This window comes from Phocoena phocoena, chromosome 14 (genome assembly GCF_963924675.1).
Source record: "Phocoena phocoena chromosome 14, mPhoPho1.1, whole genome shotgun sequence".
In the NCBI taxonomy this organism is placed as follows: Eukaryota; Metazoa; Chordata; class Mammalia; order Artiodactyla; family Phocoenidae; genus Phocoena; species Phocoena phocoena.
In genome coordinates this window covers 58,141,730-58,169,499 of record NC_089232.1, presented here as the reverse complement: position 1 = coordinate 58,169,499, position 27,770 = coordinate 58,141,730, and the positions used below count along the sequence as shown (strand labels likewise).

The 27,770-nt window shown below is 39.9% G+C and overlaps 1 protein-coding gene across 1 annotated transcript in view; it reads right to left on the bottom strand.

The window, feature by feature from the left end:
- Positions 1-278: 278 nt before the first annotated feature.
- Positions 279-27,770, bottom strand: part of THUMPD2 (THUMP domain containing 2) — a 45,646-nt gene continuing 18,154 nt past the window's right edge. The window contains exons 6-10 of the mRNA XM_065891213.1: positions 27,488-27,575; positions 20,728-20,799; positions 20,120-20,234; positions 7,635-7,743; positions 279-1,259 (exon numbers count right to left, since the gene is read on the bottom strand). Of these exons, the coding sequence (XP_065747285.1) occupies positions 935-1,259; positions 7,635-7,743; positions 20,120-20,234; positions 20,728-20,799; positions 27,488-27,575 (709 nt within the window). The 3' untranslated portion in view covers positions 279-934. The remainder of the gene's footprint in view (positions 1,260-7,634; positions 7,744-20,119; positions 20,235-20,727; positions 20,800-27,487; positions 27,576-27,770) is intronic.

Sequence of the window (27,770 nt, the reverse complement as noted above, 5' to 3'; positions counted from 1 at the left end):
GTGCTCCCAGGTAAAAATTCCACGTATCACCTGGGCCACACTCGCCCCACACTGACCAGTGGACCTTGACACTGGGCCTAGGTTACATGCCACACCCTAGCTCGAAAACAAGTTTTTGCTTCTGTTTTGGAGAGGTGGGATTCACAAGGTGAGAGTTTTCCCCAGCGTGGAAAGGTTGTTCAGATGGTACTAAAGCAGCCACAAAGCTAAGTCACTATATTGGGCTACTGAAAAAAACAAAATCATATTTTTCATCAATTTCCTGTTTCTTTAAGTAGTGAACACAAGGAATGCATTCAAATTAAATGAGAGTGAGCTGACAATTTATTAATACTTTCACAAAAAATACGAAGTTTATCTTCCGTCATGTGGGAGGATATTGGCTTAATTCGTATTATTATTCCCACTGATGTTTCACATAATGTGGGACATATAAAATGTACTGCAGATAAAAGTTATTTTCATTCCAACAGAGAAGAAAATGACAGGTGCAAAAAAATCAAGTTTAATATCAAAAGAAAGTTGCTATCAACACATAAAAGTTTCTACATTTCAAAAAATGTGACAGTGAAAATATTACTAAACTTGCGATGAGTGAGAGATACTTTATGCTAAGCCTCTGAAACTTTTGCTTTGAAGTTGAATCTTCTCATAAATAGTGCAAGCAGAGCAGACCTTTTCATATTCTGACAGAAGGCGAAGTTTAAGAGTCCTTTAGTTCAAATATCCATTAATTGTTCTTTGTCAGAAACACTCTTTAGAGTGTAAAACAGAAGCTCTTATGAAGAACAGGTGTCCAGCAGCCACCGCCCTGTCTTAGGGGAGTCTGTTTACTTGGAAGCCTCTGGCACTGTCAAGATTCCAGAGACAACCGTCTTCAACTCTGTACAGCTGACGTACAAGGACTTGAACGTGGCTCACAGTAGCAAGCCCGCTATTGCCCAGGGGAGTGCGACTTCTTATATTTGTATATGAGCGCATCTGTTTTTCCAAGGCTAACTCTGTAGCGTTCCACTGGCACCAAAGAGCCGAATGGTGGCATTCCGTCCAAGCACTCCTGGTTACTGGCTGCAAAGGAAGATGACGCTGGCTCTGATACGGCAGCTTTTTCTTCAGGATTCAAGCGCTCTGTGCTTCCAGGTTTATCCGTGCGGCTGCCCTTGGGATTCAAAGGGACGCTGCTCTCTTCACGACCTTTAAGGCGCCTGTGGTGATCTTCGCTAAGCAACAACACGATGGTCCCGCCAACACGAAGCACCCTGTGACAAAAAAAAATGGTAATTGGTGGGAGTATTTCCCCCTTTGTAGACAACACACAATCCCACTTTGTTTAAAATACTTGGTGTTTTTAATCTGAAATTTAATTTTATCTATTTGAATGCGAGGATTTTGATAATTAGGTGGTATCTCCCATAATGCATATTCATTATAGTAATTACGAAATCACCAGTACAAATCTGCTTTAATTATCTATTTTTACTCTATTTAAAAGGCAAGCCTCCAAGTAATGTGTAGTCACAGTTTAATAAATGATTGCACAAAGGAAAAGGCAAATGAAAGAATCCCGAGGAACTGGCGCATGGGAAAGGCAGCAGGCTGATGGCAGAAGGAAGTCACCAGGAAGGAGTGAGGACATGAACAAAGAAAGGGCAAAAGGGAAGATCAGAAAAAGAAGGGAAGACCTTGAAATGTCAGCTTGTGGAGGAGAATTCATTTTCTCAATCATCTGACCAAAGTCCATATGGCACTTCTGTGGGAAAAGTGGTAAAGGACATACTGGCCCCTGAGGTGCTAAAGAGAGGACTGACCAGTGGGAGAGAGGCAAGGGAAGAGTGAAAGAGTGAGGTGCTGTGGGAGCACCTTAGGTGGGGCCCACACCCAGCACTGAGAGTGGGGAAGATCCCCAGGGGATGAGAATACCTGCAGCGGGTGTGAAGGACACGCAGGCGTGGGCCGGGCCGAGGGACAGGGCGGGACTAGAGCAAGGGGGGCGCTGGAGGCCGAGAAAGGAGCCAAGACGGGGAGCAGCGGAGAACAGGAGGCACTGGAAGTGCTTCAGCTCAAGGGCAGGTCAGAGGGGGCTGGGAGGAGGGGCAGGGCAAGAGCTCCGTTTGGGACGTGCCGAGCTTGGGGGCCGACCGGCAGCTGGACGTCCAGCCTGCAGGTGATGAGAAAGGCCAGCGCTCGAGGTGGAGGTTTCACAGTTTCCAGCAGTAAACGGCAGATGAAGCCATCATGGGGCACAAGATCACCTGTGGTGGCAGAACAGAGAGAGGAGAGACAAGGGGCCAAGGAACAGACTTAACATTCAAGGAAGGAGGAAGAGCCCATGAAACAGCTTGGGAGAAAGTCTGGACCACGGTGATGTCATGGGAGCCAGGAGAGTAGAGTTTCAAGAAAGGAATGCATAGTCTCAACAGCGTCAAATGCTATGGGACTAACAAGCGACGAGGGGATGAGAAGTTATTAGTGACTTATTCGAGGGCAGGAGCCAATGCTGGTCTGTCGGAGTCAATGGGGGGCGGGAAGGTGAGGAAGCAGGGACGGCGAGTGTAGACTTCTCTTTGGAGAAGCTTGGCTGCAGAGGTAAGGAAACCGGGCGGCAGCTAGAGGACCAAGACTTAACAGGAACCCCCCGCCACGCCCAGCAAAGACGTCAGGAGCTTAAGCAGCTTTCCCTTATCTAAACAGTCAGCCCGTCTAGACGCGTCCGCCTCCAAACAACATCACAGATTCATCCACTTCAGCCTACGCCCATGCTTCTCCTGAACTAGCGCAACCCGACAGGCCTGGTTCCCATTCCTGTCACCACCTCCCCACCTCCCCTTCCCAGTTTCCACACATGACACAACTGCAAACCCCTGAGACCTCTCTCTCTTCCATTATACGTCAAAGAAACTCTCAACTCTCAACTCCCACTTGCTTGCTTCCCTTTGCCCACTATGCTTTCCACACACCACCCTCCCTTCTCACATCAGGACATCCAGCCCTGTTGTTTGTGTGGCACTGACACCCACTCCCTTGTCCCAGAGGTCAAACACCATCTCCTTGGAGAGGCCTTTCCTGAGCATCTATCTAAGGTAGCCACTGCTTCTCTCTCATTCACTCTCTGGCAAAAATGTCCCTTTTAGTTTCCTTCATGGTATCAATCATGATCTGAAATTATCCTGTTGATTTATTCATGATCTGTCTTCCCACGCTGGAGTGCCAGCCCCACGTGGGCAGAGGCTCTGTCCTGTTCACAGCCAAAGCCCCAGTGCCTAGTACAGCGGGTGGATATGCAAGGCCACAGAAGTGTCCTGGGAAGGGATGGCTGGATCTGGAAAGAACGAGGAGATGAACAGGTTGAAGATAAGAATGAGAAGTGGGCAGAGAACGATCCTTGAGGAGGTAGGAACCAAGGGGATAAACCCAGGCTACTGGGAGAGGAGGGGGCGAGATGAGGACAGATGTGGCTGTACCAGGGGACAGAAACAAAAACCATACAAGTATCTCTAAACACACAGGAGAAAACATCATTAAGATAATAAATGAGATATAATTTTTTACCTACCACATTAACAAAAATAAAAAGACTACCGTACTTAGGATGGCAAGATTTAGGAGAAAATGAGTACTCCCAAAGACAAAAACTGGTATAACTTTTTTGACAGTAGTTTAGCAATAATGTATCAAAAATATGGAATGTACATAACCTTTGACCCAGCAATCTCACTTCTAGGAAATTATTCTAAGATATAAGAGTAGAAGCAGAAGCAGTAATATAATAACAGTGACAATAATGGCAGTGACAGCTAATATTTATTTACTTATTATGTGCCAGCCACTGTGCTAAATGCTTTGTATTATATATCATTTAATCCTCAGAATTCAAGTATATTCTGTTAGCACAGCCATTTTGCAGATGAAGAAACTGAGGCACCGTGGTTTTAAGTAACTTGGTTATTACAGTAAGTTTGAAAAACTGTTTGGTGCAAAGATGTTCAGAGCGTTGTTCTTTATTAAAATGAAAAAGTGGGAGTCACCTAAATGCTCATCCCTATTATGTATACGGGCTACATAATGGTGTATCAGGTACATTATAACAACTGATCAGAAAGGAGATCCATGACACATATATATATATATATATATATATATATATATATATATATATATATTTTTTTTTTTTTTTTTTTGCGTTATGCGGGCCTCTCACTGTTGTGGCCTCTCCCGTTGCGGAGCACAGGCTCCGGACGCGCAGGCTCAGCAGTCATGACTCACGGGCCCAGCCGCTCTGCGGCATGTGGGATCTTCCCGGACCGGGACACAAACTCGTGTCCCCTGCATCGGCAGGTGGACGCTCAACCACTGCGCCACCAGAGAGGCTCTCATGACATATTTTTTGAGTGGAAAAAAAAGGTTATACAGTGCAGTAAATTAAGGATGATCCTATTTATGTACGGCTAGAATTGAAAACATGTTGTCTATTTGTGTGTATGCCCATGGAATAATGTCTAGCAGGACATTCACCAATTAATTTACTATAAATTTTTTCACATAATGGAGAAAATAAGAAAGTAAAAATCACCTGAAATCCTGCCACTCAGAGATGAACATTTTTGATAAATGTTCTTCTAGGCAACTTTCCATGATCATATACACATAATTTCTTACTAAGAAAGCTATTCAGAAATTATAAAGCAACATTTCCCAAATTGTATTCCTCTGAACACTAGTGTAGTATGAGAGATTATTTCTTGCTAAAAAAAAAAACCCAAGAATTATGTGGTCAATAAGTTGGGGGAAACTCTGTATCAAACAACACAAAAGAGATTTCTCTTTTGCATATGAACCTGCAAGACTAGGGGTAGGTGATACAAATACCCAAATTATTTGAACTTGCAAGGCATTAGGCCTTAACCTTCTACCACTAATCTCTGTTCCAAGCAGTCTGGTATATTCATTTTTTTTTTAACGAGGTGTTTTTTTTTTAACATTAATTAGTTAATTTATTGGCTGTGTTGGGTCTTCGTTGCTGCGCGCCGGCTTTCTCTAATTGCGGCGAGCAGGGGCTACTCTTCGTTGCGGTGCGTGGGCTTCTCATTGCGGTGGCTTCTCGTTGTGGAGCGTGGGCTCTAGGCACGTGGGCTTCAGTAGTTGTGGTGGGCTCTAGAGCACAGGCTCAGTAGTTGTGGCGCACAGGCTTAGCTGCTCCGTGGCATGTGGGATCTTCCCGGACCAGGGCTCAAACCTGTGTTCTCAACCGCTGCGCCGCCAGGGAAGTCCTACTCACTGTTTTTTGAACACGCTTTTTGCTTCACTATTTACTCAAGAAATACTTGTTGAATATCTGTATGTATAAAACATGGTGTGGTCTCCTTTTTTATTCTTTGCAAATTTCTAAATTTCATTGAAATCATGTTTCTTCCATGAATCCACCTCAAGTCTTTTGGGGATGTAGTGACTTCTTCCTTGAAGCTTAGCAAGTTTAATTTCTAATTTTGCTCATCTGTTTTACATGGTTGTATTTGAGAGGAAAGCGCAAATATTATACTTCTCTGAAGCACTTTACATACGTGAAATTGTTATTGCTGAAATAAATTGAAGGAGGAAATAATTGACCAGAGCAATTATCTGTCTGGGAAGTTAAAATTCTGATTGCATGTCCTTTCCTGAAGAATCCAGTGCTGTTTGACATTCAGGGCCAACTATTTCCACTGCCTATTGTAAACAGGTTTACTGACCTCTTGTATTTTTTCTTATTTTTACTAACACAATTCCCCCTCCATTCCCTTCCATTTACTATCTAGAGTCTTAAACTATTGGTAAACCACTGGGAAAAAAAGGTATGTGTACTTATATATATTTATATACATCCCCATCTACTTTCCCAAAGCGTTGGAGGTGGTTTACACTAAAAAAGAGCTAACAGCCCTTCTAGGTGCCTAGCACTGCTCTAAGAGCTTTAAATCCACTGACTCCTCAGGACAATACTATGAAGTAGGTACTATTATTTAAAGATTAGGCACAGGGTGGTTAAGCAACGTGCCTGGGACAGAAGATCTATTGAGTAATAGAGCCAAGATTACAGCCCGGGTATTCTGGCTTCAAAGCCCGTGATCTTCACCACTACATTACACTACACGGCCTGTATAAAACCTCAAACCAGAAAAGTCAAAGGCCAAACAATAAAGGCTGAGGGCAGGTGGCAAGGAAGCTTGGTCACAGGAGCAGGGAAAGTTCCTTATGTACAAATACATAAACTTTGAACTGGTTCTATGGAGGCACCTGAATTATGTGGGAAATCTTGAATGTCTTCCTGATTCTCAGGTAAAAATTTAAATTTCCTGAAACGATGTGAGGGCAGTCATACCTATCACTGCCTCATTTTCAGTTACCTAGAACAAAAACCAAAACTGGTGTAGAGAAAGTGAGGCTGGTCTAATTTTACTAAAGCTGAAAAGACTGTCTACTCCAAACACTGCCCTCCACTGACTTGTGGAAATGTTTAAAATACACAGCACTAGATCGTCAGGTAGGCTAAGCCACCATCTCTGGTGCAAAGTTCAGGTTAACTGTAAATCTCCATATTAAGTGTAGCATGCTCCCAGAGTAGTATCTCACAACGAGCTGGCTTCATAGTATACCTGGTGCGTTACCTCGCCAGCAAAGGTTGTGCTTATTAACCGTGGTGGCACAACAGAATCACCTGGGGGGCCATTAAGAAATACCAACGCCCAGATTCTAGCCTCGGTGGGGAGGAGTGGAGGATGGGCATCAGTATTTTTCAGAAGCTCCTGAAATGATGTTAAAATGAAGTCAGAGTTACAAAATCTCGAGGGGAATGTGCTGTCAGGCATATATAAGGGGATATAGGAGCTCAGGAAATGTCTGAATTACAGGTGCTGAGATCCCAGGTGATGTCACGAGTTAGGTAACTGCGTAACAGGGTTACATACAGGCTCTTGACTGTGTATGTTATCCTGCACCATCAAATGCTCAGTTGAGACAATTTAATATGAACTGACTCCTTATCCATGTCCTTTCTTTCCTCTGTGAAAGGTTCTCCCTTTTATCAACTGAAATGATCAGGAAAATACATATTCAGGCCTCACTGTTTGAACCTCTCCAAGAAATACTTCCCCTGAGGTTGACCTGAGAATCACTACACGAATAGCACCTTTGCATTTTCATTTAACAATCAACAATGAAAGTGTCCATTCTATGTGACTGAATGTTCTGTATGTAAATTCTGTTCTGCTTAGCAGCTCTGTGATCTTGAGAAAGATCATCTTTCTGGGTCCCAGGTTCTCTCCAGTAAAGTGTGGGGGATTAACACAAAGGAGGTAGGGTTTTGGGGAGAATTAGAAGTAAATACGTAAATTAACTAGCTCAGAAACTGAAATATGTCATTGTTTTACATATTCAAATTTCAGGCAGTAATGAAAAATTAATATCTTTTCCTGAATAAACTTATAGTATGATGATACAGAATAACTATTTCAATTATAAACTTCTGATTTGAAACTTCAGAAAATTAAGCTATAAAAATTGGGAAATTACTAAAATGCAATCAAATCTTAAGAGCTACGATACTTTCTGGTTAAATGCCCAATAGCTCAAAAATTATGGAAATAAATTCAACAACTCACCTTTCCATTTCTTGTATAATGTGTATGATATCTTTTCCTAACTTAAACTTTTTCCCAAATGGAATATCGGAAATAATAGTATCAACACTTTCTGAAGGCAATGGCAATTCTGAAACACAAAAATGAGAGAATCTGATGACAGTAAGTTCAAACATTTGCAACCTAAGTATGAGAAAACTGAAGTACACTGCATTATTTTTGCATATTGAATAAAATTTAGGGTTGCTAATACTGTTTCTAAGGAATTACAAGATCGTGAAAGGCTTTCATAATCACCAAAGATAGATGGCACAGTTGTTGTATTCCGTTCTTTGAAAAGTGTTTTTTTAGGTATTGGTATAATAAAATATGACATAAGCAGAATTTTAAATTAACCAGAAAATTCAACTCTTTAAACATATTACATGAATAGATAATGACTAGATCCAAGAAGAAATATATTAGGATGTCTAGAAAGACCTTTTACAAAATTACGTCCTATAACTTTCATTTTTCTTTTCATGATCATATATAAAATTTTGCATGATCTATTCGTTTTTAAGAGAGGTGGCCCATAGCTTTCATTGTGGTTTTAAAGGAGACTCAAAGGGTTAAGAACATCTACTTAAGTCCTAAGACTAGAGAAAAGGCCAAACAGTCAATAATCAACAAAATGAATATCATCTCTAAAACAAAATACAGTGTTTGATTATCAAATCTAAATTTCCTTCTCAACTTTACATCTTATTCTCAGAAATCAGATTACCATAAGGTAATCTCACCTACACCCAATCTTAACTTCCACATTTTCTGAGTAAACTTTTCACTTTCCAATTATTTTACTTCCACCACTATCTAAACTAAGTTAATCATTTTTATTTTGGAAAGCATCTAATTCTATAGAAGGCGCAATAGAATTTAAATAGTCTTTACTATCTGAATACAATACAAATTTCTGTTGGCGGGAAATTTAAAAACAAAATAAAAAATCCTGTTATCTGGGAGAGTCTAATGGACTCTTGCTTATCCTTCCTAGCTCTGACCTTACCTGAGATTAGTAGAAGAGCAGGCTGTTAGAAAACAAGTAACGGGATAATATTCTGTTTGGACTAGGCAGGAAATCTTTTCTCCAGGTCACGTTTTGACTTCATGCCTTTGGTTTTAGGTTACTGATATGGGACACATCCATTTGAACACTGTTAACTATACTTTTTGTGAAACTACTGAAGACAATGTACAGACATGGTTATCAAACGTTTCTACATGAGGAACCAGGCAGTAACTTACTCCTGAGATTGAGCCCAAGTCTTTTGTCTACTTAAACACGTACATACATGAGTTGCCCATCTTCAGATTTGGTAACATTTTTTCCCCTTCTGGTTGGTGTCTATTTTTATTTGCAACTTTTCTACTCTGTATCATATAATTTGCTGAACTGCTTTAAATCATTTTAGAAGCGGAAGGAATAAACTTCGAGATAGAAGAGTAACTTTTTACAAAGTTCTAGAACTGAGTGGTGTCATCTTCCAATAGAACATAAAATAATCTGAACTTTTGTTGATGTGGCTTTTGTTGTGTAGCCTCTGGCGTCAGACAGCTTGCATTTGGCTCTGCCATTTACTAGCTATGCGACTTTGGGAAATTATTGCTTCAGTTTTCTCATCTGTAAAATGGGATAAGACTACCCATCTCAGAAGTTAACAAGCGAGGAACTCACGGAAAGTATGTAAAACAGTGCCTGGCAAGTAAAGAGGACTCAGTAACTGTTAGCTATTGTCATTATTTACAATGTTCTCTCTGAGGTGTATAAGGAGATGACAGCCAGGTGGAGACCAGTGGGTCAGAATCCTTCAGGGAAACCCTGCAGAACTTCGCAATTCCTTGTCACAGAGCCTCAAAGGCCTAGGTGGGGCAACTACTTCCAGATGGGCCTCTTTCCAACTCACCTTCCCTTTAGCAGTGCTTCTCAAAGTGTGTCCCTAGAGAAGCAGCATCAGTATCACCTGGGAACTGCAAATGCAAACTCTCGGGGCCCCCAGCCAAACCTATTTAGTGCGTATCAGAATCGACTGAAGGGCTTTGGTGGAACACAGACTGTTGGCCCTGCCTCCAGAGTTTCTGATGCATAAACTTGGAAAATCACGAGCAGTTGACCCGTAAGATTAAACATGCAGTAAAATCTTTTAAATTATTAAATGTTTAAACTGCCTGTGAACAAAGAGTTTGTAATTAAGGAGATAAAATTCTGAAATAGAAACAGAACTCACACAAGTAAAAAAATCATCTCTTTTTTACATCTCTGCAGGATGATTCAAGAACATGAAAAAAAATTTTAAAGACTGGTGTCTTGAACAAAACCTGTCCTATTTACTCCCTCCTTCTGGGAGAAAAATGAGTAAGAACTGCTTAAAACCAGGATTATGGCCCTAAGATGTTTTCTTCCAAAAGGTTTTAAGAGCCTTTAAGATATCTTTCTTTGTGTCTACTTAGACAAGAGACAAGGTAAATTGAGCACTTTTATAAAATTTTCTATTTTCTTTAATTTTCTAATTTCTTTAATTGTACTTCCTGTTTGTTATTCTTTCCATTGTCCAGGTTTATAACAATGGCATTCTGTCCTGTAATTCTCAGGTGTTCAAAATTAGTTGTATATTTGATCCAATCCTCATGACCATTTTACCTTGGCCTTCTCTACTCCTCAGTTGGTTCATCTCTTAAATATCTGGATTTTATTAAATTTTTTCCCCCCTCAAAAGTGCTTATTAGTGAAATGTTGCCTGAATCTATTTATATTTGAAAATATCTCTATACTAAAATGACATCTTGGTTGGCCGTGGTATTTCTGGGTCCCACTTTGCCTCAGTAACCTTGTAGGTAGCCACTATTCCACTGGCTATTGCTCTACCACTTTGTTTCTTTCCATCACGGCCAGATTTTGAAGTTTATTGCATTAGGTTATGCGCTTTCCTTATTTGGTTGCTGCTGGTGAAATTTTCCCCTTTTATTTATACTATTCTTTTTCTGATTTCTTTAATACAAGAGAATACAAATACTTCAATGAAGCTGAAGTTTCAATCTGTCTTCTTAATCCATAATGAGTCTTGAATATGCAAAATGTAGTTTGGCATCTGGATCTGGTCACCATTTAATTATAGTCCAAACAGAAATCTTTATTTATTTATTTATTGAAGTATAGTTGATTTACAATGATTCAGGTATACAGCACAGTGATTCAGTTTTTATATATAAATATATATATAAAAGAATATATATATATATTCTTTTCTAGATTCTTTTCCATTATAGCAAACAGAAACATTTTTGAGAACAAAGAGGTTAGAAATAAAATTATATACTTTTTGAGATATTTATTGTCTAACAAATTGGTTTATTATTATGGTGAACCTAAAAAATAACATCTGGCATAGTGAAGTTTTTTTAAAATAATTTTTTTATTGGAGTATAGTTGATTTACAATGTTGTGTTAGTGAAGTTTTTTTTTTGCAGTACGTGGGCCTCTCACTGTTGTGGCCTCTCCCGTTGCGGAGCACAGGCTCCTGACGCGCAGGCTCAGTGGCCATGGCTCACAGGCCTAGCCGCTCCGCGGCATGTGGGATCTTCCCAGACTGGGGTACAAACCCATTTCCCCTGCCTTGTCAGGTGGACTCTCAACCACTGCGCCACCAGGAAAGCCCTTAAGTTTTTTTTTTTAAATAAAAACTTAAAATATTATTTAACATTAAAAATAAGTGAAATACTTATTTATGGTCTGTACTCATATGCTGAGCAGTTTCTTGGATGCATCAGCTCTAATACCATGTCATCACTGGCATTTTTCAGAAGAAGGTAGTATTTTTGTTTGTTTGTTTTGTTTTTGCAGTACGCAGCCCTCTCACTGTTGTGGCCTCTCCCGCTGCGGAGCACAGGCTCCGTCCGGACGCGCAGGCCCAGCGGCCATGGCTCACGGGGCCAGCCGCTCCGCGGCACGTGGGATCCTCCCGGACCGGGGCACAAACTCGCGTCCCCTGCATCGGCAGGTGGACTCCCAACCACTGCGCCACCAGGGAAGCCCAGTATTTTTTTTTAAAATATGGACTTATAAAAATTTTCGTACAGTTGCTTGCAACATTCTTCAAAGTTTCATTTTTACGGTTGATAGTACGGTAGAGCTCAGAGTACATTCTGCTATATGGAGGAGACTCTCAATTCTATTTTTTTTCATAGGGAAAGTGTAAATATCTCAGCCCTCTGGTTCAGTCTCTCCATTCAGAGTGCCTTTGACAAATATTTTCACAACACAAAACGCAAATAAGTTGTCTCTATCATTCTTTTAATTGTTTTGCCAAATTTAGAGGCTGTAAAATCTAAGCCTTCTCAATTTCATTCCATTCCATTCTAGAATATACATTTATCCAATTAAAATTAAGGAAGCCATTAGAAGCTTCTTCCTATAATATACCCAAGGTATATTTACAAATTTCAGAATAAATACCGTGCATAATTGAGCTCTCACTGTTTTAATTTGTTCATTTCTTCCTTGGTGATTGTGGGGTTAGATTTTAATGTCCAGTTGCCAGTTTTGTTTTTAATAACTGCGATTCATCAAAACTTTCAAAAACTTAAGGTTTTTGGCACTCCATTTGTTGAATTCTTTGATTACAGATTTCCAATGAATTTTGAAAGAAATGCAACTGCAGTTAGGCAACTTGTTTATTTTAAAAAGTTTATAGCACAATTATAAGATACCCTGGCTGATTTACAAAGTAATTCTTCAAAGGCTTCAACATTTTTTAAAACATTTAAGTATAGCTGACTTACAGTATTGTGCCAATCTCACTGTACAGCAAAGTAACTCAGTTATACACAATATACATTCTTTTTTATGTTCTTTTCCATTATGGTTTATCCCAGGAGACTGGATATAGTTCCTCATGCTATACAGTAGGACCTTGTTGTTTATCCATTCTAAATGTAATAGTTTGCATCTACCAACCCCAAACTCCCAGTCCATCCCACTCCCTCCCCCCTCCCCCTTGGCAACCACAAGTCTGATCTGTCTGTGAGTCTGTTTTGTAGATAGGTTCATTTGTGCCACATTTTAGATTCCACATATAAGTGATATCATATGGTATTTGTCTTTTTTTTTAAATAAATTTATTTTACTTTTGGCTGCATTGGGTCTTTGTTGCTGCACGTGGGCTTTCTCTAATTGCAGCAAGTGAGGGCTACTCTTCGTTGTGGTGCACGGGCTTCTCATTGTGGTGGCTTCTCTTGTTGCGGAGCACAGGCTCTAGGTGCGCGGGCTTCAGTAGTTGTGGCCTGGGGGCTCTAGAGCGCAGGCCCAGTAGTTATATGGTGCACAAGCTTAGTTGCTCCATGGCATGTGGGATCTTCCTGGACCAGGGCTTGAACCCATGTCCCCTGCATTGGCAGGCGGATTATTAACCACTGCACCACCAGGGAAGTCCCTGTCTTTCTCTTTCTGACTTACTTTACTTAGTATGGTAATCTCTAGTTGCATCCATGTTGCTGCAAATGGCATTATTTCATTCTTTTTTTTTTACGGCTGAGTAATATTCCATTGTATATACATGTACCACGTCTTTAGCCATTCATCTGTCGTTGGGCATTTAGGTTGTCTTCATGTTTTGGCTATTATGAATAGTGCTATGAACATAGGGGTGCATGTATCTCTTTGAATTATACTTTTGTCCAAGTATATGTCTAGGAGTGGGATTGCTGGATCACATGGTAATTCTATTTTTAGTTTTCTGAGGACCCTCCATACTGTTTTCCATGGTTGCTGCATCAACTTACATTCCCACCAACAGTGTAGGAGGGTTCCCTTTTCTCCACATCTTCTCCAGCACTTGTTTGCAGACTTTTTTTTTTTGGCAGTACGTGGGCCTCTCACTGTTGTGGCCTCTCCCGTTGTGGAGCACAGGCTCCGGACACGTAGGCTCAGCGGCCATGGCTCATGGGCACAGCCGCTCCGCGGCATGTGGGATCCTCCCAGACTGGGGCACGAACCCGTGTCCCCTGCATCGGCAGGCGGACTCTCAACCACTGCGCCACCGGAGAAGCCCTGCAGACTTTTTAATGATGGCCATTCTGACCAGTGTGGCGTGGTACCTCATTGTAGTTTTGATTTGCATTTCTGTAATAATTAGTGATGTTGGGCACCTTTTCATGTGCCTACTGGCCATCTGTATGTCTTCTCTGGAGAAATGTCTATTAAGGTCTTCTGCCCACTTTTTTGATTGGGTTGTTTTTTTGTTGTTGAGTTGTATGAGCTGTTTGTATATTTTGGAGATTAAGCCCTTGTCAGATGCATCATCTGCAAATATCTTCTCCCATTCCGTAAGTTGTCTTTTTTTTTTATGGTTTCCTTTGCTGTTCAAAAACTTGTAAGTTTGATTAGGTCCCATTTGTTATTGTTTTTATTTCTATTGCCTTGGGAGACTGACCTAAGAAAACATTGGTACAATTTATGTCAGGGAATGCTTTGCCTATGCTCTCTTCTAGGAATTTTATAGTGTCGTGTCTTATGTTTAAGTCTTTAAGCCATTTTGAGTTTATTTTTGTGCATGTTCTGAGGATGTGTTTTAACTTTATCGATTTACATGCAGCTGTCGAACTTTCCCAACACCACTTGCTGAAGAGACTGTCTTTTTCCCATTTTATATTCTTGAAAGGCTTAAACATTTTTAAACCTACCTAATGATGGGCAAGCAAATAAAGCATGTACGGTCATGCTGAATTACTTTTTTTGCATTCAACCATCTTTATCACAGATAGCCTGCAGTTCAGTTACTCTGCGTATATTAAATTTTTTTTTTAAAGTCTGTTATTTTGATAGCTTAAGTTTCTATTTCTATTCAGAACATCACAGCTTGTTTGGAGGTAATTATGAATTATGTAGGTACCATGTCAAATTCCAAGTACATTTCTGCTTCACAGGTTACTTTATTTAATAAGAACATTAATTTTCACCATGATGCTGTGGTCCACCAAATAATGCATAAACAGACACACATGCAGTGCCGAGCTGAATTTACAGCAGCATTCAAAATAATGAAAGATGTTTCATCTCTGACAGAAAAAACTTCCTAAATTTCCAAGAACTGGGGGGAAAAAAAAGCAAACCACTACTGGAATTGACTTAGCTGATCTTCTTTTTGAAGCATCTGATAACACAGATACAAAAATGGCAACATTTACCTTTCTGCAGAGGTCTTCTGCTAATGGAGCCAACATATTAATAGCTATAGCTTCATTTTATTTATGTACATAAGGAAATTTGGAATTGAAAATGAGCAAAATTAATTTAGAGGAGTGGTCATTTGATCTAAATGAAAAGTCATGCTTCAGAGTGATATTTAAATACAGTTCTTTCAGCTGCATGTGATAAATACTTAATTTTGGCTCAGTCCCCTTAAAATAATGACGAAGTTTTGAAGTAAATGCTAGATGCTTCTACAAACAGATTTGTTTCATTGGATTAGTGCTATCATCATGGCCCTCACAGTGGATGATAAATGGTAATAAACATTTTACTCAAGTTATCTGTTCATCAACAGCTTTCTTGAGAAATATAAACTTTTTCATTAAATATGCACTTTTAAAACCTAACTGCTGCTGAAAGAGTTTGTTACAGAATAGTAGCATTACCAAATAATAAAAAGGGATTTATACCATATGATAAACCATAAAGCCACTGTAGCAAAAACATTCAAACTCTACGGTGAGCTTCTTACCCCCTATTTCCCACACATATTTCCCACACACCTAACCCATCACTTCCTACACTTCCCCCGACTCCCCAAACGCCAGGGCATCCTGGCAGCTTCATGAATCTTGCAGGATATGGTGTGAGTCACAACACACCTGACTAGAACACCGAGGGCCAGGTGAGCAGGGGCAGGACTGGTATTAGAGGAAAACTCACACTAATAAGAAACAAAATGCAACCACCACATTATGGGGAGCTTACGGGTGTAGAAAAAAGCACATGCCTGATATCTACAAGCGTAGAGACGAAGGCAGAGATGTGACTGAGAACAAAGCACGGTTATTACCAATAATCTTATATACACTCGTTCACCGAATGTGACAAGCTACAGAATGTCTAGTTAGAAGAAGTGAAAACATTCCCCTTTTTTCACCTGCCTATAATTTTGTCATTTTAGTTAATCATTCGTGTGTTTCTTTTGCTCAAATCTGTATATATGTTATACTGAGAATGTAAGTATTTCTGTAGATTAAAAAAAAGCCTAATCAATGACTGATTATTTCCTAAGACAGCCTGCAACATAATATTCATTTGGTTCCAAATTTTCATGATGATTAAAACTTACGAATAAACACGTGCAAAAATTCTGCATGTTAAAGGATTATCTCATCTTATATTAGTAGAGGGTTATAAGATAAAGTGAGTGTTACTAAAAAAGTAGAAAAAAATAAGGCCATTAATGCATACAAAGAATAAAGACAGTGATTCTGCAAAAGCACAAATCACGGTAGGAGTTTCATTGAATACTAATGTTCCTAGATGTATCCATGTTTACAGAAGTCTTTAATTCATGCTGTGTGTCAGACACTGGACTCCATGTAGTTATGTAATAAATTCTCACTATGGCCCTATGAAGTAGGTACTAGCTTCATATTATAGATGAGAAAATACAGAGAGGTCCAGTGTTTTGCTGAAGGCTCCACAGTGAAGAAATAACAGTGGATCCAGGATTTATACTCAGTTTGATTCTGAAGTTCATATGTACTCTCATTATAGTAAGAAGTGTGAGATCCTTGTGTAGAAATACAATTCTAAATTGTAGTTATGATTAGAACTATAAAAGGTAAAACCAAATTAATGAAGAAAATATACAAAGAATAAATGCTGGAGAGGGTGTGGAGAAGAGGGAACCCTCTTGCACTGTTGGTGGGAATATAAATTGATACAGCCACTATGGAGAACAGTATGGAGGTTCCTTAAAGCACTAAAAATAGAACTACCATACAACCCAGCAATCCCACTACTGGGCATATACCCTGAGAAAACCATAATTCAAAAAGAGTCATGTACCGCAGTGTTCATTGCAGCACTATTTACGATAGCCAGGACATGGAAGCAACCTAAGTGTCCATTGACAGATGAATGGATAAAGAAGATGTGGCACATATATACAATGGAATATTACTCAGCCATAAAAAGAAACGAAATTGAGTTATTTGTAATGAGGTGTATGGACCTAGAGTCTGTCATACAGAGTGAAGTAAGTCAGAAACAGAAAAACAAATACCATATGCTAACACGTATATATGGAATCTAAAAGAAAAAAAAATGGTTCTGATGAACCTAGGGGCAGGACAGGAATAAAGATGCAGACGTAGAGAACGGACTTGAGGACATGGGGAGGGGGAAGGGTAAGCTGGGACGAAGTGAGGGAGTGGCATGGACATATATACAGTACCAAATGTAAAATAGATAGCTTGTGGGAAGCAGCCATGTAGCACAGGGAGATCAGCTAGGTGCTTTGTCACCACCTAGAGGGGTGGGATAGGGAGGGTGGGAGGGAGATGCAAGAGGGAGGGGATATGGGGATATATGTATACATATAGCTGATTCACTTTGTTATACAGCAGAAACTAATACACCATTGTAAACCAATTATACTAGAATAAAATTGTTTAAAAAAAAAGAAAACAAACACTTGTATCTAGCTAGAATGTCCACCTCTAAAAACGAAGGGGTACTTATTAAATAGTTAATATTGGCCCCTACGTACACAAGACATATAATCCCCCCTAGACTGACTTTTAATATTAAAAGGCTGTGATGTTAAAATAATTTAAAACAGATGTTTTATTCTTTCCTCCAGAAAGTTATCTTGAAAATAGTAATTCACAAAAGAAAAATCTACAAATGACATAAAGTGAAAAAGGGTTTATCTCACTAGTAATTAAAGGTAAATTTTACAAACTTTTACCAGATTTGTAAAGAGTTAAAAAAATCGTAATAGAACGATAATATCCAGCCTCAACAAAGGCTGAGGGAATGTGCACTACAGTGGCCACACCTGGTCTGGGGTGACCTGTTACAACTTCCATCCTCACGCGCTCTGCCTTCTCGTCACCAGGAGTGCCCGTCCTGCCACTTGTGCACTGCGTCCCATCCTTTCTTGGGGGCTGTGAGTGTATCAGCTGAGCAATTCTCTCTCTCCTACACTGTCGAGTTTCTCCTGTGTATCTGTTCATTCTCTTTAGCATAAGAACATGTTGTACTTTTTTAAAAAAAGTGAATTCTATCTTCAGAAAATCCCTGCTTGATCCCTAATCTCACCACTTTCTATTACTGCCTCATCTCTCTGCTCCCCTTACCAGTCAAACTGCCCAAAAGAACGCCCAGGACCAGCCGTCTGCAGGCTCCCTTCCCCCATTGTCTCCGGGACCCACTCAGGCGGGCAGGTCTATGTTCCCGCTGCTCCACGGAAACAGCCAGGCCATATTTTGCTTCACCGCCCAGCAGCATCTGACACAGCTGATGGTTCTTCCTCAGATTCTCTTACCTTCTCATCACTGGTTGTTCCTTTACTAGATTCTCACCCTCCAGAACTCTAAGCATCTCATCCTCAGAGAAAGCCTCTCTTTTCTCTATTTGTACTTATTTCCTAGGTGATCTCATGGATTTAAATGTGATCTATACTAGTGATGTCTATCTTCTCCCTTAAGAAACTCCAGGTCTGTATACTGACCTACTACACTTACATCTTCTCCACGTGGTGTCTAATCATCACGTGGAACTGAACAGGCCCCAAACTCCAACTTGTTCCGCCTGCAGTTTTCCCCAACTCCACCCTCTAGCTGCGCAAGTCAGAAAGCTCAGTCATCCTTGTTCTTTTGCTCATAGTTAATCCACCAGCAAATCCTGTTGGTTCTACCTTCAGAAAAAATATATACGTATCTCTGACCTCTACTTAACACCTCCACCAATATCACTTTGCCCCAAGCCACCACCATTTCTTACCTGGATTACTGCAATAGTCTCGTAACTAGTCTCTTTGTTCCAATCCTTGCCCTACTATTGTCTCTTCTTAACACAGCAGTTAGAGTGATCTTTTAAAAAAGTAGGATTTATTTGGTGTCATAGAGAACTTTTTCTTAAAAAAACTTTTTTTAATAACAGTTGAGCACTTATACTTGATTTTAAAGTGAAATCTTACGGGAAATGCCCCAAGCATGAGAACTGATGAAAGTGGAGTTGGGAGCGCAGCAACGTTCTGATGGGCAAATCAGTACTTCCTTCCTCATGCTGTTAAGGCACTTTGGAGATTGTACAGGGTATGAAAAACCACTGCTCTGGAACAACTTATAGAGCTATTCCATTTTTCTTGAGGTCTCAAAAAAATAGCTTTCTTAAAGAAATTAGGGTATATGAAAACTTGATTTCAGTCTAATCACCCCTTGGCTTCCTCTAGAAAATTGTGTCTTATGTGCAGAGTCCCGTTAAAAACCTTGACAGAAAGGTTGAAAAGATAGTCATTGATAGCAAACAACTATGCGATCTCAATCAATAGTACAGTTTCTTCTTTGACACTGCTTTATTATGCATTTATATAAAAGTTATCCTCATATTTTCTCCTTGTTAATAACTCATCCCTACTACTTTTCTACTATAATAAAAATTTGTTTAAACAATATTCTGTTCCTCTAGATTACAGATTCAATACTTGGACTTACCTACCGCCTATTCTCTCATTCTCATGTCAAGAGAATATGATTTTCTTAGCTGGGAATTAAATGTGGTCACTTTTAAGGGAGAAAGGAAAAAAAGAAGGAATGTGAGCCTTCTCTCAAACAGTCTAAATACCTTGGCCCTTAGGGAAATAATATTTTGGCCTCCACAGACTTGATACCTCATCATGTTTCTTGCTGCTGATTCCGCATCAGTAAACTGGGAGTAATGGTTTCCCTCTACCTCACAGCGTGACCAGTTGTCCTGGTTTGCCCCAGACTTTCCCAGTTTTAGCCCTGAAAGTAGTACTGGTTTAGCAAACTGGGATAGCTGGTCACCTCACTCCCTATATCACAGGAATACTGTCCAATGAGACAGGAGAAGGTAAGATAATTCAAAACATTTCATACACTTTATCTGAAAGAATCCACAGAGCTATGATTATTATTCTGTTTATTTTACGCCTATACTAAGTGATCCCTGGTTATGATGTGAGAAATGGCTCAGATGCAACAAACACATCTTAAGAAGGCACGCTGTTACTTACATGCTTAGGGAACTACATAAATACTGTTCCTCATCGTGACTCATTTGAAGAATTAAAAAGTTACGATTATCATATTGGAAGTAAACTGCGTATTGGCACCACAGATATATTACAGGGTACAAACAATTCAACCTTCATGTATGAAAAGTGAGTCTTGTTTTATATTATGATTCTAAATGTATTTGCAAATGTTCATTTACCCCAAATGTTTGCATTTTAATACCTTACCTATCACAGAGACTTTAAGTAACTCAATTTTATCCTTAAGGCCTGCAGCTTTCAGATTGTCACATGCACCTAGTAACTGTGAGTCACTGACATCAGCACCCACGTAATACACATCCTGTGAGGGAAGAAATTCATATTATAAGTATAAATAAACCCATCTTTTATGTAGTTAAGAAAATCTACTTGCATCTTCAATGATGAAAGTGAAATTAATAGATTTGTTAATTCAGGTTAAAACAAATTTAGAATATTTCTTTAAAATGACATTCATGGGCAAAAACCAGAAGTTTTTGTTAAAATTTTAAAAACTGTTAATCATATTTTACAATTACAAATGTCTAAGGAATTTAGGGATTTATATAATCTAGGTCATGACTAATTATTGTATTTCTATCATATTTTCCTAAATTTATCACAGTATTTAAAGAAATAACACAGCAATTTAATTAACCCTTCATAGTCTATTTTTATTAGTTATATAGCAACTTGTATAATTAAAAAATAATCCCTAAGTAGACAGTCTACCTGTAAATAATTGGTAAGTGAATACACACACACACACTGATTAACATAAAACATTGCCTGGTTTACCAAACTTTAGAACTTACTGGCCATTCTTTAGCAGCTTCCAAAAGTATTGTTCCAAGTCCACACATTGGATCTAAAACAACTGCACCAGCCTATAGACAGAAATGTTGATTTGCTATCATTAAATCTATTATAATAGGTATTATAAAAGAAACCTAACACTTGAGGAATCAATAAAGACTCCTTTCTATAATTTATTAGGAATTTCAGGTAGTTAAAGCCCTAGTGCAGGTATGCTTGACACATTTAAAGATTAGGAAGGAGACCAGTGTGGCCAAAGCACAGTGAGTGAGAGGGGAAAGGTAGTGATTATGTCAGAGAGGTGGCCAGACTACTCCATCAAGATGGGCTGCATTACACCGTGTGCGGTCACAGCCACCAAGTCCTACAGGTTGAAACTATGTAGCTCAGGCTCCAAGCCCACAGAATGACACCTGGGGCTTCTGCTCCTCACTCAGCAAGTCAAACAGTGAAGTGGTCGCCGCACGGCCACCGCTGTGGCAGAGGGAAAGAAAGCAAGACAAATCAGGCACTGGCTTTTAAAGGTGCCATCTGGAAGTGACATACATCATTTCCACCAACATTTAATTGGGGAAAGCATGTCAGTCACATGACACACACAATTTGAAGGGGCCAGGAAAGTGTCATCCGATCTGTACCTGAGAGGAGAACAGGAAATGTGGAGAAAAAACTAAGAACGCTCCCATCTGGGCAGTGGGGCTGGGGTGGGGTCACATCACGTCAGATCTCGTAGGTGTTACAAGGGGTCTGGTTCTATGCTGAAGGGTGAGAAGCTGTTGGAGGGAAACTAAGCAGGAGTAACACGATGTTACATTTCAGAGGGATCATTCTGGCTGCTCTGTTGAGAACGGATCACAGAAGGGCAAGAGTGTTACAGGGAGGCTAGTTAGGGAATCCAGGCAGACATAACGGTGGCTTGAATAAAGAGTGATGCTGGTGGAAGTGGGGAGAAGTGGTTGGATTCTGGGTATATTTTAAAGGTAGAAGCAATAGGATGGATTGCATGTGGCGTGTTAAAGAATGACAACGGTCTGAAGTGACTGAAGTTTTTGACCTGAGCATCAGGAGGACGAGCTGCCTGTTACTGAGCTGGGAAGTGTTAGGGAGGAAAAGCTACAAAGGAGACGAGAGTATAGTTCTGGACATGTTCTACCTCTTAGACCAAGCATGGATGTCAAGTGGACTTAAGCATCTGGAGTTCAGAGGAGAGGTTCAGGCCACAGATAGAAATTTGGGAACCGTGGTTGTTAGCTTGTAAATGGTATTTAAAGCATCAGAACTGGATAAGCCATCTAGGAAGCAAGAGAAGTTAGAAAAGAATAGTCTATGGCCTGGACGCCGGTGATCTCCTAAGTACAGACATTTGGTAGATGAATATTCAGCAGTGCACACTGACGGCAGCACATCCTGACGTAGAACCTAGAGTGGTCCTGAAACAAAGTGGAAACACCCATTTCAAGAAGGAGTGATGACAGTGTCCACATGCTAGTCGATTAAGCAAGATGAGCTGTTTCAGTGGAGCGTTGGCGATGAGAACCTGAGGGAAGTGCGCACAAGAAAGAGTGGGAAGAGAAGAAGTAGACACCAGATATGGACAACTAGTTTTAAGTTTTTCTGTAAAGGGAAGCAGAGAAGGGGGTGGTAGCTGATGGAGCATGTGGGTTCAGGAGAGGGTTAATTCTCTTTTAAGTTGCAAGATGTGTACATGCTGATGGGAATGACCTAGCAGAGAAAAAAGTCCTCAAGTAGGCAAGAGGGAATGGAATCCAGTACACAGGTAATGGAGTGAAACAAGGACAGTTCATTTATTATAATGAAGGCCAGGCAAAGTATGAGGGCGTAGATTCCAATATGTCGGTAAACTTGGTGGGAAGAACATGTTAAAGTTCTCTTCTGATTCCAATATTTAAGTCAATTAAGAAGTAAGAGAATTCAAAGTATGGGCAAGAAATGGCTGTAATGATAGAACATAAAATCCAAGCTGCGAAAGGGGGCTGAGGACAGGTGGTGAGTAGGGTCGCCTACTAGAGGTCCCACGGGGTTAAAGAACTGCTTTAGGGCCCAAGAGGAAGGGAATGCGAAAGAGAAGGTTAACAGCGGGATTCTCGAATCTGAGATTTTGGAAGGTATACCCTTCTGGGTATTGACAAAGTCTAGGATGTGACTAAGGCAGATTGTTAGAGGCAGGGAAGCCAAGACACTAAGGGAGCAGACGACACAGTGGACACTGAGGTCGTAAAGAATTACGCCAGGAGAAACGGTCTAAACCATTACAGAAAAGATAGGAAGACATCTGTAGACACCGGGACTACACAGTGGACAACTGAGGTCATAAAGAATTACGCCAGGAGAAACGGTCTAAACCATTACAGAAAAGATAGGAAGACATCTGTAGACACCGGGATAATCTGATGGCATGCGCTTCTACGGCAGTGAGAGATCTGGGGGCAGAAGGGGCCACGAGGCCAAGCAGGACGCCTATCCCACCTCCAGGCCCAGCGGTCCCTTGGTCTGTCTACAGAGGAGGCAGAACGCTCAGAGGACAGCCAGGACATCAGGGGGTACCTGATGGAAAGAAACAAAATGTCCTTCAAGAGGGAGAGAGACTTTCCCCTGGCACGAAATTCCGGAGAGTATCACATGGGTCCCCCATGAAGGGGCAGAGAGTAACAGAAAGGATAATGATTTAAATGGCAACTTTAAGATTAATAGTGGTATGAGAACTAATTTTTATTAAGACCTTAAAATGTGCCAAACACTGTGTTCTTTCTCCCCCATGGTCCCTGTTCAATGAGGTAATTTGACCTTAAGTATCTTTCAGTGTCTATTTTACTGTAGGACCTTTTCTGCCCATGACATTTGGGTACACAGGCAGAAGCAGAGAAGTATTTCCATATGCTTAAAAGAATAACTGAGATTTATAGAACTTGGTTTTCCTTACTTGTTATGATATATAGGAAGAACAGTTTATAGGAAACATGAAAAAGATCTAACGACCCCAGACTTAAGTTTCATTTTTCGTGGCACTGGCCTACCTGAGGTTGAGCTGCTTGTGCACTGCTCTGGGTACCAAGCTCCAAAGAGGGGCCTGGATCAATGCTGGATACTGGGATCACTTACACGGTGGGTCATCACTGCATTCCCCCCAAAAGAAACCTGCTGTGCTACTTCTCACCTACTTTAACAGACCTTCTTTGCTGATGGTCACATTAGAGAAACAATTTTTACTTTCAGTCCTAGCAGGACAAACTGACAAAGGGGAAAAATTTCATCGAGTATTATCTGTGGATATTTTCGATCATTTACTTTCTGTATTTCTGAAAATTGTATGTTTATATCAGATAAAGGTAACATTTCAAATTTGTAGGTGGTTATATAAATTTATAGGTAAATATAAACTGTGGTGACATTACTGGAAGTTTGGGAAAAAATAAACTGTCACCATACCCCTCTCTCCTTACCAAAAGAAATTTAGGCTAAAGATTTAAATCAAACGAAAAAGAAAAGCGTGGGTTCTGGGAACGTGGTAATATGGAAATAGCTCTCTCCTTGTTCTCTCAACTCTGAGCCACTTACTTCTGGGGCAAGCGATGCTCAGAACTACAGGCAACCGGCGCTAAGAGATGCCCTGGGCTCCGCTGAGGTCCCAGGAGAAGGAACCAGTATGAGGTCTCCTTGCCATGGGCTGGGTGGGTGATTAGAGACCAGCACTGGAACCCAGAGGGGAAGCCACTGGAATCAGGGAAAAACCTGGTCTTCAGAGATCTGTGGACCTGCAGGGAGACTAGTGCACAGGAGAGTTTTCACTGAGTGCCTGAGCATGGCTGACAGTCTCCTTACGCTACCAAACCCAGGGGTGCCAGAGATCCACTTGCCTTTTACCACTTACAGGATTCCAGGCATTTAAAATACTTTACTAACCACACTTGAGCCCCAGTGAGCCAACAAAGAAAAATAATGACACATCTAAGGGGAGGAGGTCCCTCAAAACCTAGAGAGAACATAGAGCAAACAGAACACACATCTAGTGAAATGAAACTTTTGGAGGGAACAGATAAACATGTGAAAAAAAGTAAGAGCTTCTAGAGATAGCGAATACAGCACGCACACACACACAATTTTCCAAAGCTAAAAAAGACCATGATTTTAAAGCTAAACATTTCAATAAATAAAGTAGAGCACATCTTTGTGACTCTTGTTATAGTTTCTAAGATAATATCCAAGAATAACGCAAAACGCAGAGCCAAAATATGAAGAGATGGAGAGCATGTGAGAAAGGAAGCTTAACATGTTTATCACAGGAATTCCAGAAGCAGAAAAAAGGAAGTAGTTTAAGGTTAAAGACACTAAAGCAAAATAATTGAGGAAATAATAATTAAGTAAATAATGCACGAAAGAGTGCCTGAGGTGGAGGAAAACAATGTTTTTTTATAATTATAAATTCCAAATAATAATTATTATAACTATGATTATTATTACTGTTGGGGTCCAGGGCAGGCCACCCCAAAATATGCTTCAATGGCATATTGATTATCTTGAATTAAAGTTACTTGAGAAACAGCCAGTAAAAAGAAGTGATATTCACAAAGAAGGAAAGAAAGAAAAAGACACCTCCTTTCCCCCTGAAAGCAGGAACTAAATTTCCCTTGTGAAGGTATCCTCCCACTACTGGGAGGAGATAGAAAGCATCCTTATCACCAGAGTTAGGGAACTGAAGGCTAAGAAAGCTGTATATATAAACAAACTTTGTTAGTTCTTCATTCATCTGCTACTACAAGCACAAGCCCCTTTGTTTCATTAAATCTTCACAAATAATTGTTTGTCTAAAAATAATACATAAACAGCCTGCTTTGGTCCCTTCGGGGATCCCATGTCTATTAGACTTCCATGCATACGAATTAAATATTTTTTTCCTCCTATTAATCTGTCTTGTGTCAATTTAATTATTAGATCAGCCAAAAGAACTCAAGAGGGGTAGGAGGGAAGTCTTCACCTCCCCGACATTACTATAGCAGAAGTCAACACTTACATACTTTCTATATGCTAGGCATTGTTCTAATCACTTGATAAATGCTAATTCACTTAGTCCTCACATGACCCTGTGAGATTATTATTTTTATCTTGCAAATGAGAGACTTAGGCACAGAGATGTTAAGTTATCTTACCTAAAGTTTCCCAGCCAGTAAGTGGTAGAGCCAGAATTAGAACTCAGACAGTCAGACTCACCGAGTTCTGGGCTGAATAGAAAAGACTCTTACATAAGTATTTACATCCAGGTGATATTCCGGAACTTTAGAGGATTAAAGAGAAAACTCCCATAAGCTTGCAAGCAGAAAGGACAAGACAGGCATAACGGAAAAGAAAAATCACACTGGCGTGAACTGCTCACCTAGAACACCAGAAGTGAAAAGACAATGGAATAGCATCTACAGACCTCTGAGAGAAAAGGACTGCAACTCAAGAATCTTATACCTAGCCAAAGTGGCGATACCCAGGTTGACAGGAAGAAGTTTGAGGATATATAGGAATCCAGACAGTATATTCCTCAATACCACATTTGAGGAAAGTAGCTTAGAAAAGACTAACCAAGCAACAAATAAACCTGAGCCGAGGCCTCGAAGTGAAGAACAAAGGCGAGGAGCAATGCACCTCACAATATATCTTTGTGTGTTTATACAGAAACGTGCATGTTACACACATTACATCTTAATGATTAAGGATAGGCTGTGTAATATAAGTGCAGAATAAGAACTTTTGAAACAGAGGGTCATGCTTTAAGGGAAATTCTGATACATAATAAATAATTTAGTTCAATCTAGTAGTTGGGAGTTGGGAGTGGAAGGGGGGAAAATGTTTCAAAGGTCTCATTGTAGGGAGGAGTAATTCTATGGGGCAGAAGAGAAAGAAGTACCCTGGAGGTCTCATCTTATGATAGGGAAGAGGGGACAGAGGAGGGAAGATTAGAGTGTCTTGGTGGTAAAAACAGTGTCTTGGCAAAGAAAAGAGTTGATGTCTTGTTGTAAAGTTAGAATCGAGTCCCATGTGTTTAATTAAGAGAGCTGGGAGAGGGAGCCACTAATGGAATAGAACATAAAGTAAAATCCAACCTCAGGGAGAACAGTGAAATGATTAACTTGCTTAAACTAGCAAAAACAAAGAATAAACTGTAAGAAGTTACAAACAGAATAAAACAGGAGGAATGCAATCAGGTGTATCTATCATAATACTGAATACTCTCATTGAAAGACAGAGCCTATCAGAGTGGGACAAAAACAGAGTTCTGTGTTTATTAAAAAAACACACTGAAAACAAAGTTGAAAATAAAGCAGTGTCAAAGAACTACTACAAAGGAAAATGCAAAGAGAAAGAAAACAGTGAAAATATTAATAAGACATGCTGAAATTTAAATTTAAACTTCCAAATCAAGATAATGAAAACTTTAATAACAAGAAAGAGGCACACTTCACAATGAAGCAGTAACATTCATAAAAGAGTATAAACCAAACTACACAGCAGCTGAATGAGGTAACAACTAATAAAAATGCAAAATCTTAAAAAAATGTAATAAACTAATAGATTTCAAAATACCTCTTTCAGAACTGAGCAGATAGTAAAACATAAGTAAAGACATAAAGGCCATCTCTTGACTAGAAAATAAAATTATTTTCTTATGTCCATGGAATATTTACAAAAACTGATCAAGATCTTGGTTAAAGGACCTTGCTATTACATTAATAAGAATGAGAACAGTTTCCTTACCTTAATTTCTGCGAGAGAGGCCATTGCCCACGCTATGGTAGATCTCAGTCCTGCTGTCTTGATGTAAGCTCTGCTGGCTAAAGGAACCCTAAAAGAGAAGAACACCCAATATTACTGTATGTTAAAGAATATGATGTAAACAAAAAAATTAACCCATTCATATCTGTACCTCATTTTAACAAGTTCATACAACATGCACTAAAGTATTTCCTGTTAGAGAATATTTAACCTTATTACAAAATTACCTTCTCTAACTGGCACCTTGTCTAACCAGCCAGTGTGG